Source organism: Bos mutus, chromosome 2, assembly GCF_027580195.1.
Source record: "Bos mutus isolate GX-2022 chromosome 2, NWIPB_WYAK_1.1, whole genome shotgun sequence".
Taxonomy (NCBI): domain Eukaryota; kingdom Metazoa; phylum Chordata; class Mammalia; order Artiodactyla; family Bovidae; genus Bos; species Bos mutus.
Window position 1 is genome coordinate 111,921,825 of NC_091618.1, and position 17,842 is coordinate 111,939,666.

Genomic DNA, 17,842 nt, shown 5'->3' on the forward strand with positions numbered 1-17,842 from the left:
TTTTAAACATGATTTTGGTTTGAAAATAACACCAAGAATTTGCGTAGGTATGCAGCAAAATTTACACAAATGATGTCACTTACTCTTTAAAATGACTCTACTGAAATAATACTATCTGTGCAAAAAGAGATGCTATCTGTGGACAAAAAGTCTTAAAATAGCATTAGGCTCACATGGACAGCAAATGGATTTAGACCCATCCAGTCTAACTTAAAAGTAAACCTTATGCTGAAAAACCTTCGGAAAATAGTCATTCAGACCTGAATTTTAAAAAAATATCGTGAGCAGCCAGGCAAAATAATACTGCTTTGGTTTTGACAAAAAAAGAGAGATGTGAAATAAATGATTAAGAAGTAACTAGAAATGATGAATTGTTTTCAAGGAGTTTGTTGTTTGTATTTTGGATTAACAGTTTGGTTTTAAAACTAATCATAAACTAGGAATTCCAAAAATATTTTGAGCAATGAGAGCATCATTGGAATAGGTTAATAGTAGTCAAGATGATGTCTCTGAAGACTTTGAATGAGGAAGCAGTCATTTGGAAGTGTGAGTTCTGATGGCTGTATTACAAGGTAGATTTTGTTACTTCACAACTAAGACTTCTTTCCTCTTTTATTTACTTCTTTAAATTAGCCATGCAGTTCAGTGCACTTTAGTCACTGGGTTGTGTCCGACTCTTTGTGACTCCATGGACTGCAGCACACCAGGCTTCTCTGTTTATCACCAACTCCCAGAGCTTGCTCAAACTCACGTCCATTGAGTCAGTGATGCCATCCAACCATCTTATCCTCTGTCATCCCCTTCTCTTCCTGTCTTCAGTCTTTCCCAGCATCAGGGTCTTTTCCAGTGAGTTATTTCTTTGCATCAGGTGGCCAAAGTATTGGAGCTTCAGCTTTAGCATCAGTCCTTCCAAAGAATAGTCAGGACTGATTTCCTTTAGGATGGACTGGCCAGATATCCTTGCAGTCCAAGGGACTCTCTCAAGAGTCTTCTCCAACACCACAGTTCAAAAGCATCAGTTCTTCAGCGCTCAGCTTTCTTTATGGTCCAGGTCTCACATCCATACATGACTACTGGAAAAACCATAGTTTTGACTAGACGGATGTCTGTTGGCAAAGCCATGCAGTAGTGTCTTCAAATGACAGAAATAGAAAAGCTGGATGGCTTGAAGATTTTTCTATGAACACACATTCACCTTTTTTTCTCCCATGTTTTTAAACTCATAGAATGGAATTAGAATTCCTTTCTACTTTTGTTAGTGGCCCTTTCTCTCTTGAACCTGGGAAATGGTTCCAAAACACATAGCCTTTATTGGCTCATTCATCTTCATTCCTTACAGAGCATGTGTTCTCTAGAAGCAAGTGCTCTGTCTTCTCTTATGCTGGCTGTGCCTGGATCCCATCCTCATAGCAGGTGTTGAAATAATCTTAGTTGATGATAGTTAAAGAAAACCCTTCACATTTGTAGGATTGTGTTTTGTGGCAGCCTTACTTTTAGGAGTTCCAAGAAAATAATTACATTTTACAAGTTTTTTTTTTGTTTTGGAGTTTCTTAACATCCCCATGGAAAAGAAATGCAAAAAAGCAAAATGACTGTCTGAGGAGGCCTTACAAATAGCTGTGAAAAGAAGAGAAGCGAAAAGCAAAGGAGAAAAAGAAAGATATAAGCATCGGAATGCACAGTTCCAAAAAATAGCAAGGAGAGATAAGAAAGCCTTCCTCAGAGATCAATGCAAAGAAATAGAGGAAAACAACAGAATGGGAAAGACTAGAGATCTTTTCAAGAAAATTAGAGATACTGAGGGAACATTTCATGCAAAGATGGGCTCGATAAAAGACAGAAATGGTATGGACCTAACAGAAGCAGAAGATATTAAGAAGAGGTGGCAAGAATACACAGAAGAACTGTACAAGAAAGATCTTCATGACCCAGATAATCACGATGGTGTGATCACTGACCTAGAGCCAGACATCCTGGAATGTGAAGTCAAGTGGGCCTTAGAAAGCATCACTACGAACAAAGCTAGTGGAGGTGATGGAATTCCAGTTGAGCTATTCCAAATCCTGAAAGATGATGCTATGAAAGTGCATACTCAATATGCCAGCAAATTTGGAAAACTCAGCAGTGACCGCGGGACTGGGAAAGGTCAGTTTTCATTTCAATCCCAAAGAAAGGCAATGCCAAAGAATGCTCAAACTACCACACAATTGCACTCATCTCACATGCTAGTAAAGTAATGCTCAAAATTCTCCAAGCCAGGCTTCAGCAATATGTGAACCGTGAACTTCCAGATGTTCAAGCTGGTTTTAGAAAAGGCAGAGGAACCAGAGATCAAATTGCCAATATCTGCTGGATCATAGAAAAAGCAAGAGAGTTCCAGAAAAATACCTATTTCTGCTTTATTGACTATGCCAAAGCCTTTGACTGTGTGGATCACAATAAACTATGGAAAATTCTGAAAGAAATGGGAATACCAGACCACCTGACCTGCCTCTTGAGAAACCTATATGCAGGTCAGGAAGCAACAATTAGAACTGGACATGGAACAACAGATTGGTTCCAAATAGGAAAAGGAGTTTGTCAAGGCTGTATATTGTCACCCTGCTTATTTAACTTCTACGCAGAGTACATCATGAGAAACGCTGGACTGGAGGAAGCACAAGCTGGAATCAAGATTGCCTGGAGAAATATCAATAACCTCAGATATGCAGATGACACCACCCTTATGGCAGAAAATGAAGAGGAACTCAAAAGCCTCTTGATGAAAGTGAAAGAGGAGAGTGAAAAAGTTGGCTTAAAGCTCAACATTCAGAAAACGAAGATCATGGCATCCGGTCCCATCACTTCATGGGAAATAGATGGGGAAACAGTGGAAACAGTGTCAGACTTTATTTTTTTGGGCTCCAAAATCACTGTAGATGGTGACTGCAGCCATGAAATGAAAAGACGCTTACTCCTTGGAAGGAAAGTTACAACCAACCTAGATAGCATATTCAAAAGCAGAGATATTACTTTGCCAACAAAGGTCTGTCTGGTCAAGGCTATGGTTTTTCCTGTGGTCATGTATGGATGTGAGAGTTGGACTGTGAAGGAGGCTGAGCACCGAAGAATTGATGCTTTTGAACTGTGGTGTTGGAGAAGACTCTTGAGAGTCCCTTGGACTGCAAGGAGATCCAACCAGTCCATCCTAAAGGAGATCAGTCCCGGGTGTTCATTGGAAGGACTGATGCTGAAGCTGAAACTCCAGTACTTTGGCCACCTCATGCGAAGAGTTGATTCATTGGAAAAGACCCTGATGCTGGGAGGGATTGGGGGCAGGAGGAGAAGGGGACGCCAGAGGATGAGATGGCTGGATGGCATCACCGACTCGATAGACATGAATTTTCGTGAGCTCTGGGAGGTGGTGATGGACAGGGAGGCCTGGCATGCTGTAATTCACGGGGTCACAAAGAGTCGGACACGACTGAGCAACTGAACTGAACTAACATCTCTATAGAGATGGTATATTTTATTATCTGAAATATACTTAAATAAGTGTAAGAAAACATGCCTTGATGCTTCTTTTACTGAATTAGGCATTTCTTGTCTAGTATAATTGGCTAAATTTACATTTTAGTATCACATTCACTTGCCAAAATATTTGGCTGTTTTGACAGACAGGTTTGTTTAGCTTTACAGACACTGTGATACGGATCAGGAACCGACACAATGACGTGATACCCACAATGGCTGAAGGTGTGGTTGAATACAAGGAGAGCTTCGGGGTGGATCCTGTCACCAGCCAGAATGTTCAATATTTTTTGGATCGTTTCTACATGAGTCGAATTTCAATTAGAATGTTACTTAATCAGCACTGTAAGTGTCTGGAAGTCAAGAGAAGAAGCTAAATAATCTGTGTTGGTACATTTTACATTTATTTAGAAAACTTCCTTTTAGGGAGAATATTTACTTTTACTTTTTTTTTGTATTAAGGAAAGCAAATAGACTGCCATTGAAAGGAGGTTTTTAAATTTATGTTTAACGTTATGTAGAATGTTTATGTTTTAAGGAAAATACTTGTTCTACTGTTTGATACCAATTAGAGAAACAGTATTGAAATCCAGACAGCGGCATTATGTATTTTAGCGTATTTTATTTGTTTTTTAATTTTTTATAGCTTTATTATTTGGTGGAAAAGGCAAAGGAAGCCTATCTCATCGGAAACACGTCGGAAGTATAAATCCCAACTGCAGTGTGGTTGAAGTTATTAAAGGTAAATGCGTTTCTCCTTTCAGGAAGAATGCCAATTCAGAACTGTTGAGTGCTATTAAAACAGTTATTTGAATCATGAGATAAAATGATATAACCCATGCATAGGTTTGAAAATGCCTTTATAATGCTAATTGTGCACTATGTATAGGATGAATGTTTTGTTGATGCCGTGCTTTATTAGGCAAAAGGTGAAGATATTATGAGAGTATCTATTTGACTTCAAAATATTTCCTTATTCCCTCCTTTCTAATTCCCTATATTGAAGCCATAATTCATAATAGTTTGGCTTGTATCTTGCCACAGCTTTTTCTGTTTGAACCATATATGCTTGTGCACGCACATAATTGTTGGTCTTACATTGCTGTTTTTGGAACATGGGGTAGTTTGTGTATGTTTTTCTATAAATTTACAAACATCGTGCCATGTGTAGTACACGTGGGTATACACCAGGTCTTTGAATGACTGTTAGGGATGTATCAGACTGTATTAATCCGTACTCCTATTGATGCATATTTCTGTTGTTTCTATCACCAACAATATTACAGTAGACATCCTTATATATGTGCTGACTTTTGCTAGTATTTTAGAAGGCAGGGTTTCTAGAATTAAAAAAATTTTAAATGTATTTAAAATTTTATAACTCCAAAAATGTATCAAACAATGAATGAAAGTGAGTATTCCCTAAACCCTTACCAACTCTAAATTTTATTTACATGTATTGTAAATATTTTCTTCAATCTGCTGGTTTTCTTTTTACTTTGTTTATGGTTTCTTTTTCCATACAGATATTTGAAAATTTTTTGGTAATCATATCTGTCACTTTTTGCTTTATACGGCCTTAGGCTTTGTCATGTCATACTTTAAAAAGACCGTCCCCAAACTAAGATTGTTAAAGTATATTTTTTTCTCTAGAAAGCTTTAAAATTTCATTTGTTTATATATTATTGCCATCTTCATGAAGCAGAAGTAAATTTATTTAATGACTTTTTTGTTTTGATTCACACTAGATGGCTATGAAAATGCTAGGCGTCTGTGTGATTTGTATTATATTAACTCTCCCGAACTAGAACTTGAAGAACTAAATGGTAAGCCTGATGCCTTTTCCTAAATGATTAGTGTTATGATTACCTGAGAAGGAATGATAAGTTAGATTTGTTTTAATATAAAACAACTTGTTTATTGGATATGAAAGCTGAGGGAGAGAAATCATGTTAAAAATATTTGTATTTATGTGTGTGTACGTATATATGTATATTTTTTAATTTAGTTGGATTTTTTCTGAAAGACATTTTGCCTTTTTCTTTCCCATTTTCATTATTTTAATTGATAATATTGATTCTTTGCATATTTTTTATTTCCTGGTTAGTCACAGAAAAAAGTGATCCTCCTCTGGTGGCTCAGATGGTAAAGAATCTGCCTGCAATGCAGGAGACCTGGGTTTGATCCCTGGGTCGGGAAGACCCCTTGGAGAAGGGAATGGCTTACCCACTCCAGTAGTCTTGCCTGGAGAATTCCATGGACAGAGGAGCCTGAGCCTGGTGGGCTACAGTCCATGGGGTCGCAAAGAGTCAGACACGACTGAGCGACTAATGCTTTCAAGAAAATTACATCTGACTTTTATATGTACTTCATGGGGTCGCGAAGAGTCGGACGCGACTGAGCGACTGAACTGAATGTAAGGTTTACCCTTTAAGATTTCTACTTCCTGAGTTTCAAACCAATTTTTTATTGTCGAGGAAGTAAAGACTGGAGATGTGAAAGAAGAAAGAAAGATGTCCATCTGTTGGAGACTCTGATTATCTCTGATGGTCTTCTTTTGGACACAAAAGGTTTAGATGCCTCGGAAGGAGATTGATGAGTCTCTCTCTGTCTTCCCTGGAGGTAGGGTAGTTTGACAGAGGGAGACATTACCTCAGTTAGAATGACCCTGTAAGAAGCATAAAATTAAATAGGCTTCTGCTGAGTTGTATTCTGGACCTTAGAGTGGGAGGGCAGTGGAAGAAGTTGCCCCATTGAAAATAGAGTTGCCTGGTTTTTCTAAAGCCATAATAGTACATTCAGTGAATAAGAACCACAAGGCGCAAGTGACAGTTTGGGAACCTGAACTGCTGTGGGCAGTTTCCAGATGTACCATCTGTGTTTCCCAGAGCCAGTTTATTCATTGGAGAGTCCAGCTTATTGGCTGAATGAGAATTCTGAGGTATGGCGACTCTTACTCCTTTACTGAAAGTTCTGGTTTGCTTATTATCTGTTCTCTACCCCCAGCTAGGCTCCTCTTACATGTTTGAATGTAGAATTAGTGGCCCTTGATAAGTCAATACTAGCTCAAAGTTTTTATTTGAGTCTATATGCACAGAAATGCCCAGAATAAAACAAAGCATCCCACCTGGGTGAAACAATTAAAAAATGGCTTTTTAAAGAAACAATGTATTTATGTGAGTTGGACCATGGAATTTAAAGACTTTAACACTTCTTTTTGGAAGGAAAAAATTCTGACCGTAAGACTGAGTGTCTTAAACAGACTCAACCATCATAGACAAGAATGGGAAGATGGGTTGGTAGATGGTTATGCAGGATTGCAAGAGTGACTGCAGGACTCATGTTGTCACAGGCAGGTATAAATTGTGTGAGCCTGGCATTCAAACACAGATACAGTAAAAAACTGGTGTAGCCCTTCTCCCCCCAGTAGTACTATCCTCCATAGTAAATGTTTTCTTTTCAGCACTACACAATATATTCTTTAAAATGCTTTAAGCACATCTCTCTGTACTTTCATATTTTTCTCTTCTGCTCTGTAGCAAAATCACCAGGACAGCCAATACAAGTGGTTTATGTACCATCCCACCTCTATCACATGGTGTTTGAACTTTTCAAGGTTTGTAACATAGTATTACATCACCTTTATCAGTCCTTTCCTAAGGTTAGGAATCTGCTTTGAAAGTTTAAATACTCTACCAGGTTTTCCTCAGTTTCATTAAAAGATGCCCTTTGGTGTTTCATGGCACATCAGTGCAGATAAGCTGTTGGTCAACACTGATGCCCTCAGTGTAGTGGTAAGCTCAGACCTGGGGCTCAGAAAGACCTGGATTTGAATTCCAGTTCTGCCACCTAAGATGTGTGTGACCTTGTGCAAGTCTCTCAACCCCAAGCCTCAGTTTCCTCCTCTGTCAAACAAGGATATTATTATTATCCAGGTTATTACAAAGATTGAGAATAATATCCTAAATGTCTTATACAATGGCAGCACGTTATACGTGTTTGATACAATTTTATTTGTATTTTTACAAAGCAAAATGTTTAGAAGAATGATTCTCCACCCCTAAAGGACCACAGTCCCACTGTCATACACATTGTTGTATGCATTTTTTTGGAGAAAGTCACTTACATTGACTTATGTGACTTCTGCTGTTATATTTGCTCTTTAAAACAAAATTTGAAAACTAAATACAATTGTGCTCGTAATGTTGAGAGTACATTTTTTTCTCAGCACCATACCAAAGACAGTTGCTGGTAGACAGGAAAGTGTGTGATGAGGAGTATGGGTCCATGGGGCTGAAAATATTACCCCACATCAAGCCTGTAGTCTCTCTCAGTGTGGTTACCATGTCTTCAGCCAGGAGCAGGTGGAAGAGAGATGAGGTGGCCTTCAGCCTGATCATGAAAAAAGAAAAATACACTGAAACATAGAAAAACTGGCTGACTGTCTTAGAATAACAAAGATTGAAAAATGGTCTTGGTTCTAAGACAGCAAGAATGTATCTAATATTTTACAAAAATCTTTCTACCAAAGTGGTTAAATGAATAAACGATTTGCACTTAAAGGATTAAAAGTAATTTTTTCCTTGAAATTTCAGTCACCTAAAGATCTCATTCCCTATGATGCTTAATAAAAGAAACATTACCATATTATGTAACAGACTTTATATCATATCAGTAATAATGGCTTCCATCTGAAACCTGATCTTAAACGGCCTTCGGTAGAGATGACAGAATCTCTTCCTTGGGAGACTCTGTCCTGATTGGTGTTCCAGGGCTACACACTCCAAGTGCAGTCCAGCCTTTTGCCTTTTAAACTGTATCTAGTCTTGGCAGTTCCTGCTTCAACGCTACATGTCGTGTTATTGCTTAGTGCTTATGCTCTGTTGACATCGTGTACCCTGTGTCCTTTAGAAATTGGTCAAAACTGTTTTACTGTGTAAATAAATATTCTGGTTTCCAATTAGTAGTAAATTAGATTTATTTCTACATCATAATAAGACTTGCTATTAGTACTAAATGAAAAAATCGCTTTTTCTTAATTTATGCAATTATGACAGCAGTTTATGACAATTAAAATGGTTCTTTAAAATAGAGATGAGACTGTTTTCAAAAATAAGATTTGCCCATTGTCTCCCAAATTATAAAAATATTTGGGTAGAATTTTCTGCTTTCATATAAAGCTAGTTAAAAATGTTGAGATTCTGATTTTAGAAAATATTCAGAATTTAGTTGGGATTTTTACCTACCAAGTCCTCCAAAACTGACTTATTTTTTAGAAGTAGTTCTTTAAGTTTAGTTATGAATTACAATTCTTAGGCATGTTTTCATTAAAATTTTTAAAAATATCAAGGAGTGCATATATACTTGAAAATTGTACTTAATTTCTCTCCTTCTTTAAAGTTGTATCTTTAACATAACCCTTATGTATTTCAGAATGCAATGAGAGCAACGATGGAGCATCATGCTGACAAAGGTGTTTATCCGCCTATTCAGGTCCATGTCACACTGGGTAAAGAGGATTTGACTGTGAAGGTAAGTGCTGTTTTTTTAAATTTTTAAAAACTAATGTACAGACATGTACATGTTTTCCAGAAGACATAATTTATTCTTAGAAAGAAAGAAATCCTGTTCCTTCTAGATAATAAGCACATCGTTTCATTTATCTGGCAGGTTATGAAATTTTCCCGTGAGTCCGTTTCTGTTCTGACCCTTCATCCAGATGATTCAGGTTAAAGTAAACCCTGGAGACAGACAGTTTTGTAGAATCATGTCTGTCTAGTTTGATATCTACTTTGATAAGTAAAATCTAAAATATTTGGGTATTTACAGTATTATGTAGATAGTACATAATTTCTCCTTTTTAAACAATGTTTTAAAATCTGCTTTTAAGTGTTTCATTTGATTTTCCTAACAGCTCTTCAGTAAGGGGCAAAGGTAATTTTATTCTCAATTTTACAGAAACTAGACACAGTGATTAGCTCATTATTAAATAGCCAATAAATGACACAGGACAGGATGTCAGTCCTTTGACCCCTGTTAAGTTTCTGAGTCGTCCAACTCTTTGTGATGCCATGGACTCCTGCACGCCAGGCTCCTTTATCCTCCATAATCTCCCTGAGTTTGTTTAAATTCATGTTCATTGACTCTAGTCCCAAGCCTTTTCTACTACATTTTTCTTAGATAGCTCAGTTTCTTAGAGTATGATGATGTTTCTCTTTTTTAAATAATCATTTAAAATTTTGTATTGAATTAATAAATGCAGAGAGATGAAAATGAAATATGTCAGTTCCTTGCCACTTGTAGGTCACTACTCAGAGACAGTCTTTTTGTTGTTTCTTTTCATATTGCTGTAGTTGAAAGACATTGTCTAATATTGCTGTTTATGAAATTAAAATTTTTTTAACAGCAAATATTGGCTTTTGGTTATGGTAGCTTAGGAGTTAGCTCTCTTAGAGCATCTCCCCTCTCAGTTGCCTAGCCTCAGTTGCCATTTTCCCAGTATTTAAGTCCATACGTGGAATTCCAGACTAGAAATAATCATCTTTCAGAGACTTTGAAGATATCTAGTGTTTTTTTTTAAATACACAATTCAGTGGTTTTTAGTGTGTTCACAAGGTTGTGTAACCATACCACTGTTTAATTTCAGAACATTTTTCTCAATCCCAAGAAAAAAACCAGTGCTCTTTAACAGTCACTCCTCATTACTCCCTCTCCCCACCCTTTGGCAACCACTAATCCACTTTCTGTGTATGGACTTCCCTATTTTGGACACTTCATAAAAATTCAGTCATACAATATGTAGTCTTTTGTGACTGACTTCTTTCACTCAATATAATGTTATAGCATGTAGCCATTCATTTTTTTTTGTTGTTGTTTTATAAATAATGCTGCCATTTGTGTATAAGTGAACATTGGTTTTCGGGTCTCTTATGTATATACCTAAAAGCTGAATTGTCTATAGGTAACTCTGTTTAACTTCTGAGGAATACCAAACTCATTTTAAAAGTGACTGTACCATTTTACATTTCCATCAGTAATGAGTGAAGGTAGCAATATTTCCACATCCTTACCAACATTTGTTATTGTCAGTCTTTTTGATTATAGCCATTCTATTAGATGATAGCCATTCTAATTCTAATATTTCATGGTATTTTTTTTTAAGTGTCAATTAAGATTCTTTGCTCAGTTTTTAAGTAGGTTGTCTTTTTATTGTTGAATTGTAAGAGTTTTCTCCATTTGTTTATTTTCTATTCTTGATACTAGTCCCTGATGAGATATATGATTTGCCAGTGTTCTCCCATTCTGTGGCTTACCTTTTCACTTTCTTGAGTGTTCTTTGAAACACAAAGATTTTAATTTTGAAGAATTTTAATTATTCTGTTTTTTTTCACTTATTGCTTGTGCTTTTAGTGTCACATGCAGGAAGCCATTGCCTAATTCAAAAGTCACAATAATATATGCCTTTGTTTCTAAGAGTTTTAAAGTTTCAGTTCTTACATTTAGGTCTTTGATCCATTTTGAGTTAATTTTTGTAAATGATTTGAAGTAGGGAATCCAGTTTCATTCTTTTGCCTGTAGATAATCTGGTTGTCCCAGTACCATTTGTAAAAAGACTATTTTTTCGCATTTGAATTTTCTTGTCATCATTGTCAAAATTTAATTGCTTATAAATGTATAGGTTTATTTCTGGATTCTCAATTCTATTCCATTGGTCTGCATATCTCTCCTTAGGAACATTTTGATTATTATTTCTTGGTTGTAAATTTTGAAATTGGCAAATGTGCTTCCTCAAACTTTTGTTGTTCTCTTTCAACGTTTTTTGGCTATTGTGGGTTCCACGCATTTTCATAAGAATTTTAGGTATCAGTGTGTTAGTTTCTGCAAAGAAACATCAGCTTGAGTTTTTATGGGGATCAAGTTCATTGTTTAAATCAAGTAAGTCTTCCAGTTTGTGAACAACAGGATTTCTTTACACGTATTTAAATCTTTTTTCCAGCAATGTTTTCTGACTTTCAGTGCACAAGTCTTGCACTTCATCTATTAAGTTTGTACTTAGATATTTCATTCTTTTTGGGGCTTTTTAAGTGGAATTGTTTTCTTAATTTAATTTTTGAATTATATATTGCCAGTATATAAGAATATAAGTGATTTTTGTGTATTGATCTTGTATCTTGCAACCTTGCCAAAGTCATTTATAAGTTCTTATAATATTTTTTGTGACCGCCTTAGGATTTTCTCTACACAAGATCATGTCATCTACAAATGGAGATAATTTTACTTCTTCCTTTCCAATCTGATTTTTTTTTCTTTGCCTAATTGGTGTGTCTAGAACCTCTAGTACAGTGCTGAATAGAACTGGTATCTTTTTCTTTTGCTGATCTTAGGAGAACTTTTAGTCTTTTTTTTCTTCTTCCATGTTTATTTTTGTTGTTCAGTCACTAAATCATGTCCAACTCTTCGATATAATGAGCTATTTTTTTATTATGCTATTAAGAACAAACATTTATTTACTTATTCAACTGAATTCATTAAGTATTTGATCTGGGCTTAATAACCCTCTCAATTCCCTGGCTTTTGGCACATTTTAGACAACACCCTTATAGCAGAAAACAAAGAATAACTAAAGAACCTCTTAGTGAATGTGAAAGAGGAGAGTGATAAAGTTGGCTTAAAATTCAATGTTCAGAAAACTAAGATCATGGGCATCTGGTCCCATCACTTGAACACAAATGGGAAAACAATGGAAACAGTGAGATACTTTATTTTTTGGGGCTCCAAAATCACTGCAGATGGTGACTGCAACCATGAAATCAAGACACTTGCTCCTTGAAAGAAAAGCTATGACCAACCTAGACAGCATATTGAAAAGCAGAGACATTACTTTGCCAACAAAAGTCTGTCTAGTCAAAGCTATGGTTTTTCCAGTAGTCATGTATAGATGTGAGAATTGGGACCATAAAGAAAGCTGAGTGCTAAAGAATTGATGCTTTTGAACGGTTGGAGAAGACTGTTGAGAGTCCCTTGGACAGCAAGGAGATCCAACCAGTCCATCCTAAAGGAAATCAGTCCTGAATATTCATTGGAAGGACTGATGCTGAAGTGGAAACTCCAATACTTTGGCCATCTGATGTGAAGAACTGACTCATTGGAAAAGACCCTGATGCTAGAAAAGATTGAAGGCAGGAGGAGAGGAGAATGATAGAGGATGAGATGGCTGGATGGCATCACCAACTTGATGGACATGAGTTTGAGTAAACTCCGGGAGTTGGTGATGGACAGGAAAGCCTGGTGTGCTGCAGTCCATGGGGTCGCAAGAGTAGCACGTGACTGAGTGACTGAACTGAACTGATGCACACAGCTGGGGCTTCCCAGGCGGCACTAGTACAGAGAACTTGCCTGCCAGTGCAGGAGACTGAGAGACTCGCATCTGATCCCTGGGCAGGGAGGACCCCCTGGAGGAGGAAATGGCAATCCGCTCCTGTATTCTTGCCTGCAAAATTCCATGGACAGAGGAGCCTGGATGGCTGTAGTCCATGAGGTCGCAAAGAGTTGGACGCGACTGAAGGACTGAACATACAGCACATACATACAAGTTAGGTTTCCTTTAAAGTGGAAGCTTTCAGTCTTCATCACTAAGCGTGATATCAGCTGTGGGTTTTTTGTAAATACTGTTCATGAGGTTGAGAAAGCTTACTTTCATTCCTAGTTTGTTAAGTATATATCATGAAACTGGCTTCCCTGACTCAGTGGTTAAAGAATCCGCCTGCCAGTGCAGGAGACATGAGTTTGATCCCTGGGCTGGGAAGATCTCCTGGACGAGGAAATGGCAACCCACTCCAGTATTCTCGCTGGGAAATACCATGGACGGAGGAGCCTGGTGGGCTACAATTCATGGGGTCACAAAAGAGTCAGGCAGGACTTAGTGACTAAACAACGACTACAACAGTATCATGAGAGGATGTTGGATTTTATCAGATGCCTTCTCTGGGTAGATTGGGATGATTATGTGGTGTTTGTTCTGAAGTCTACCAGTTGGTGTATTAGAATGATTGATTTTTGTGTGTTGAACCAACCATGCATTTTGGGGATAGGCCTCACTTTCTACATTTTTTTGAGGATTTTCGCATTGATATGCATAAGAGATATTTATCAGTATGTAGTTTCTTGTGATATCTTTGTCTGCTTTTGATATCAGGTAATACTGGCCTTCTTGAATAAGTTGAGAAGTTCTCCTTCCTTGTCTGTATTTTAGAAGGTTTTGAAGGATTTGTATTCATTCTTTAAATGTTTGGTAGAATCCACCAGTGAAGCCATTTGGGCCTGTTCTTTTCTTTGTGAGAAGAGTTTTGATTACCAGTTCAATCTCTTCATTTGTTATACATCTATTCGGATTTTCTATTTCTTTCTGAGTTACTTTCTGTAGTTTGTCTAAGAATTTGTCAATTTCACCTAGGTTTTCTTATTTATTGGTACACAGTTGTTCATGGTTTCCCATCATAATCCCTTTTGTTTTCTGTAATTTTGGTAGTTGTTGTTGTTGTTGAGTTGCCAAATCATGTCCGACTCTTCATGACCCCATGGACTGCAGCACACCAGGCTTCCTTGTCCCTCATCATCCCTGGAGGACACCCAAGTTCATGTCCATTCAGTCAATGATGCCATCCAACCATCTCATCCTCTATTACCCTCTTCTCCTCCTGCCTTCAATCTTTTCCAGCATCAGGGTCTTTTCCAAGTCAGCTGTTCACATCAGGTGGCCAAAGAATTGGAGCTTCAACTTCAGCATCAGTCCTTCCAATGAATATTCAGGATTGATTTCCTTTAAGATTGACTGGTTTGATCTCCATGCTTTCCAAGGGACTCTTAATAAGAGTCTTCTCTAGCACCACAATTCAAAAGCATCAATTCGTCAGTGCTCTACCTTCTTTATTGTCCAGTTTTCAAATCCATACATGACTACTGGAAAGACCATAGCCTTGACTCTGCGGACCTTTGTCAGCAAAGTGATATCTTTGCTTTTTAACACAGTCTAGGTTTCTCATAGCTTTCCTGTTTGGAAGGAATCATCTTTCAATTTCATGGCTACAGTCACCATCCACAGTGAATTTAGAGCCCAGTAAGAGGAAATCAGTCACTGCTTCCACCATTTCCCCTTCTGTTTGCCATGAAGTGATGGGACCAGATGCCATGATCTTCAATTCGGTTCAATTCAGTCGCTCAGTCATGTCCGACTCTTTGCAACCCCATGGACTGTAGCACGCCATGCCTCTCTATCACCAACTCCCAGAGTTTACACAAACTCATGCCCATTGAGTCGGTGATGCCACCCAACCATCTCATCCTCTGTCATCCCCTTCTCCTCCCGCCTTCAATCTTTCCCAGCATTAGGATCTTTTCAAATGAGTCAGCTCTTCGCATCAGGTGGCCAAAGTATTGGAGTTTCAGCTTCAACACCAGTCCTTCCAGTGAATATTCAGGACTGATTTCCTTTAGGGTGGACTGATTGGATCTCCTTGGAGTCCAAGGGACTCTCAAGAGTCTTCTCTAATACCATAGTCACATGCATGGGGAGGCCATGATCTTAGATTTTTTTAATATTGAGTTTTAAGCTGGCTTTTTCACAATCCTCCTTCACCCTCATCTAGAGACTTTAGTTCTTCTTTGCTTTCTGCTGTTAGAGTGGTATCATCTGTATATCTGAGGTTGTTGATATTTCTCTTGGCAATCTTGATTCCAGCTTGTAACTCATCCAGCCCAGGGTTTTGCATAATATGCTCTGTGTATAAGTTAAGCAAACAGAGTGACAGTAAACAGCTTTGTGATACTCCTTTCTCAATCCTGAACCAGTCAGTTGTCCCATGTCCAGTTTTAACTTATGCTTTTTGACCTGTATACAGGTTTCTCAAGAGACAGGTAAGGTTGTCTGGTGTTCTCATCTCTTTAAGAGTTTTCCACAGTTTGTTATGATCCACACAGTCAATGAAACATAGGTAGATGTTTTTCTGCAATTCCCTTGCTTTTTCTATGATCCAGCGAATGTTTGATCTCTGGTTCCTCTGCCTTTTCTAAACCCAGCTTGAACATCTGGAAGTGCTCGTTTCATGTAATGCTGAAGCCTAGCTTGGTGGATTTTGAGCATAACCTTACTAGTATGGGGGGGCTTCTTTGGTGGCTCAGATGGTAAAGAATCTGCCTGCAATGCAGGAGACCCAGGTTTGCTCCCTAGGTCAAGAAGATCCCCTGGAGAAGGGCATGGCAACCCACTCCAATATTCTTGCCTGGAGAATTCCATGGACAGAGGAGCCTGTCCATGGAATCAAGAAAATCAGAGATATCAAAGGAACATTTCATGCAAAGATGAGCTCGATAAAGGACAGAAATGTTATGGACCTAACAGAAGCAGAAGATATTAAGAAGAGATGGCAAGAATACACAGAAGAACTGTACAAAAATGATCTTCACGACCCAGAGAATCATGATGGTGTGATCACTGACCTAGAGCCAGACATCCTGGAATGTGAAGTCAAGTGGGCCTTAGAAAGCATCACTACGAACAAAGCTAGTGGAGGTGATGGAATTCCAGTTGAGCTATTCCAAATCCTGAAAGATGATGCTGTGAAAGTGCTGCACTCAATATGCCAGCAAATTTGGAAGACTCAGCAGTGGCCACAGGACTGGGAAAGGTCAGTTTTCATTCCAATCCCAAAGAAAGGCAATGCCAAGGAATGCTCAAACTACCGCACAATTGCACTCATCTCACATGCTAGTAAAGTAATGCTCAAAATTCTCCAGGCCAGGCTTCAGCAATATGTGAACTGTGAACTTTCTGATGTTCAAGCTGGTTTTAGAAAAGGCAGAGGAACCAGAGATCAAATTGCCAACATCCGCTGGATCATAGAAAAAGCAAGAGAGTTCCAGAAAAACATCTATTTCTGCTTTATTGACTATGCCAAAGCCTTTGACTGTGTGGATCACAATAAACTATGGAAAATTCTGAAAGAGATGGAAATACCAGACCACCTGACCTGCCTCTTGAGAAACCTATATGCAGGTCAGGAAGCAACAGTTAGAACTGGACATGGAACAACAGACTGGTTCCAAATAGGAAAAGGAGTTTGTCAAGGCTGTATATTGTCACCCTGCTTATTTAACTTATATGCAGAGTACATCATGAGAAATGCTGGACTGGAAGAAACACAAGCTGGAATCAAGATTGCTGGGAGAAATATCAATCACCTCAGATATGCAGATGACACCACCCTTATGGCAGAAAGTGAAGAGGAACTCAAAAGCCTCTTGATGAAAGTGAAAGTGGAGAGTGAAAAAGTTGGCTTAAAGCTCAACATTCAGAAAACGAAGATCATGGCATCCGGTCCCACCACTTCATGGGAAATAGATGGGGAAACAGTGGAAAGTGTCAGACTATTTTTCTGGGCTCCAAAATCACTGCAGATGGTGACTGCAGCCATGAAATGAAAAGATGCTTACTCCTTGGAAGGAAAGTTATGACCAACCTAGATAGCATATTCAAAAGCAGAGACATTACTTTGCCAACAAAGGTTCGTCTAGTCAAGGCTATGGTTTTTCCTGTGGTCATGTATGGATGTGAGAGTTGGACTGTGAAGAAGGCTGAGTGCTGAAGAATTGATGCTTTTGAACTGTGGTGTTGGAGAAGACTCTTGAGAGTCCCTTGGACTGCAAGGAGATCCAACCAGTCCATTCTGAAGGAGATCAGCCCTGGGATTTCTTTGGAAGGAATGATGCTAAAGCTGAAACTCCGGTCCTTTGGCCACCTCATGCGAAGAGTTGATTCATTGGAAAAGACCCTGATGCTGGGAGGGATTGGGGGCAGGAGGAGAAGGGGACGACAGAGGATGAGATGGCTGGATGGCGTCACTGACTCGATGGACGTGAGTCTCAGTGAACTCTGGGAGTTGGTGATGGACAGGGAGGCCTGGTGTGCTGCGATTCATGGGGTCGCAAAGAGTCAGACATGACTGAACAACTGATCTGATCTGATCTGATCTGAGGAGCCTGACGGGCTACAATCCATGGGGTCTCAAAGAGTCGGACGTGACTGAGCAACTAACACACACTTACTAGCATGGGAGATGAGTGCAGTTTTCTGGTGTTTGAACATTTTTTTAGTACTTTCCTTCTTGAGGATTGGGATGAGCATTGACCTTTTCCAGCCCTGTGGCCACTGCTGGGTTTTCCAAATTTGCTGACATACTGAGTACAGCAGTTTAATAGCATCATCATTTAGGATTTTAAATAGCTGTGCTGGAATTCCATCACATCCACTAACTTTATTGGCAGCAGTGTCTCCCTA

At 38.5% G+C, this 17,842-nt stretch overlaps 1 protein-coding gene across 1 annotated transcript in view; it reads left to right on the forward strand.

Annotated features, from left to right (window-relative positions):
- The window catches only part of PDK1 (pyruvate dehydrogenase kinase 1), a 40,125-nt gene that overhangs the window by 6,455 nt on the left and 15,828 nt on the right, over positions 1 to 17,842 (forward strand). Inside the window, exons 4-8 of the mRNA XM_005887567.2 lie at positions 3,671 to 3,855; positions 4,157 to 4,252; positions 5,259 to 5,336; positions 7,050 to 7,126; positions 8,944 to 9,042. Coding sequence (XP_005887629.2) covers positions 3,671 to 3,855; positions 4,157 to 4,252; positions 5,259 to 5,336; positions 7,050 to 7,126; positions 8,944 to 9,042 — 535 coding nt within the window. The remainder of the gene's footprint in view (positions 1 to 3,670; positions 3,856 to 4,156; positions 4,253 to 5,258; positions 5,337 to 7,049; positions 7,127 to 8,943; positions 9,043 to 17,842) is intronic.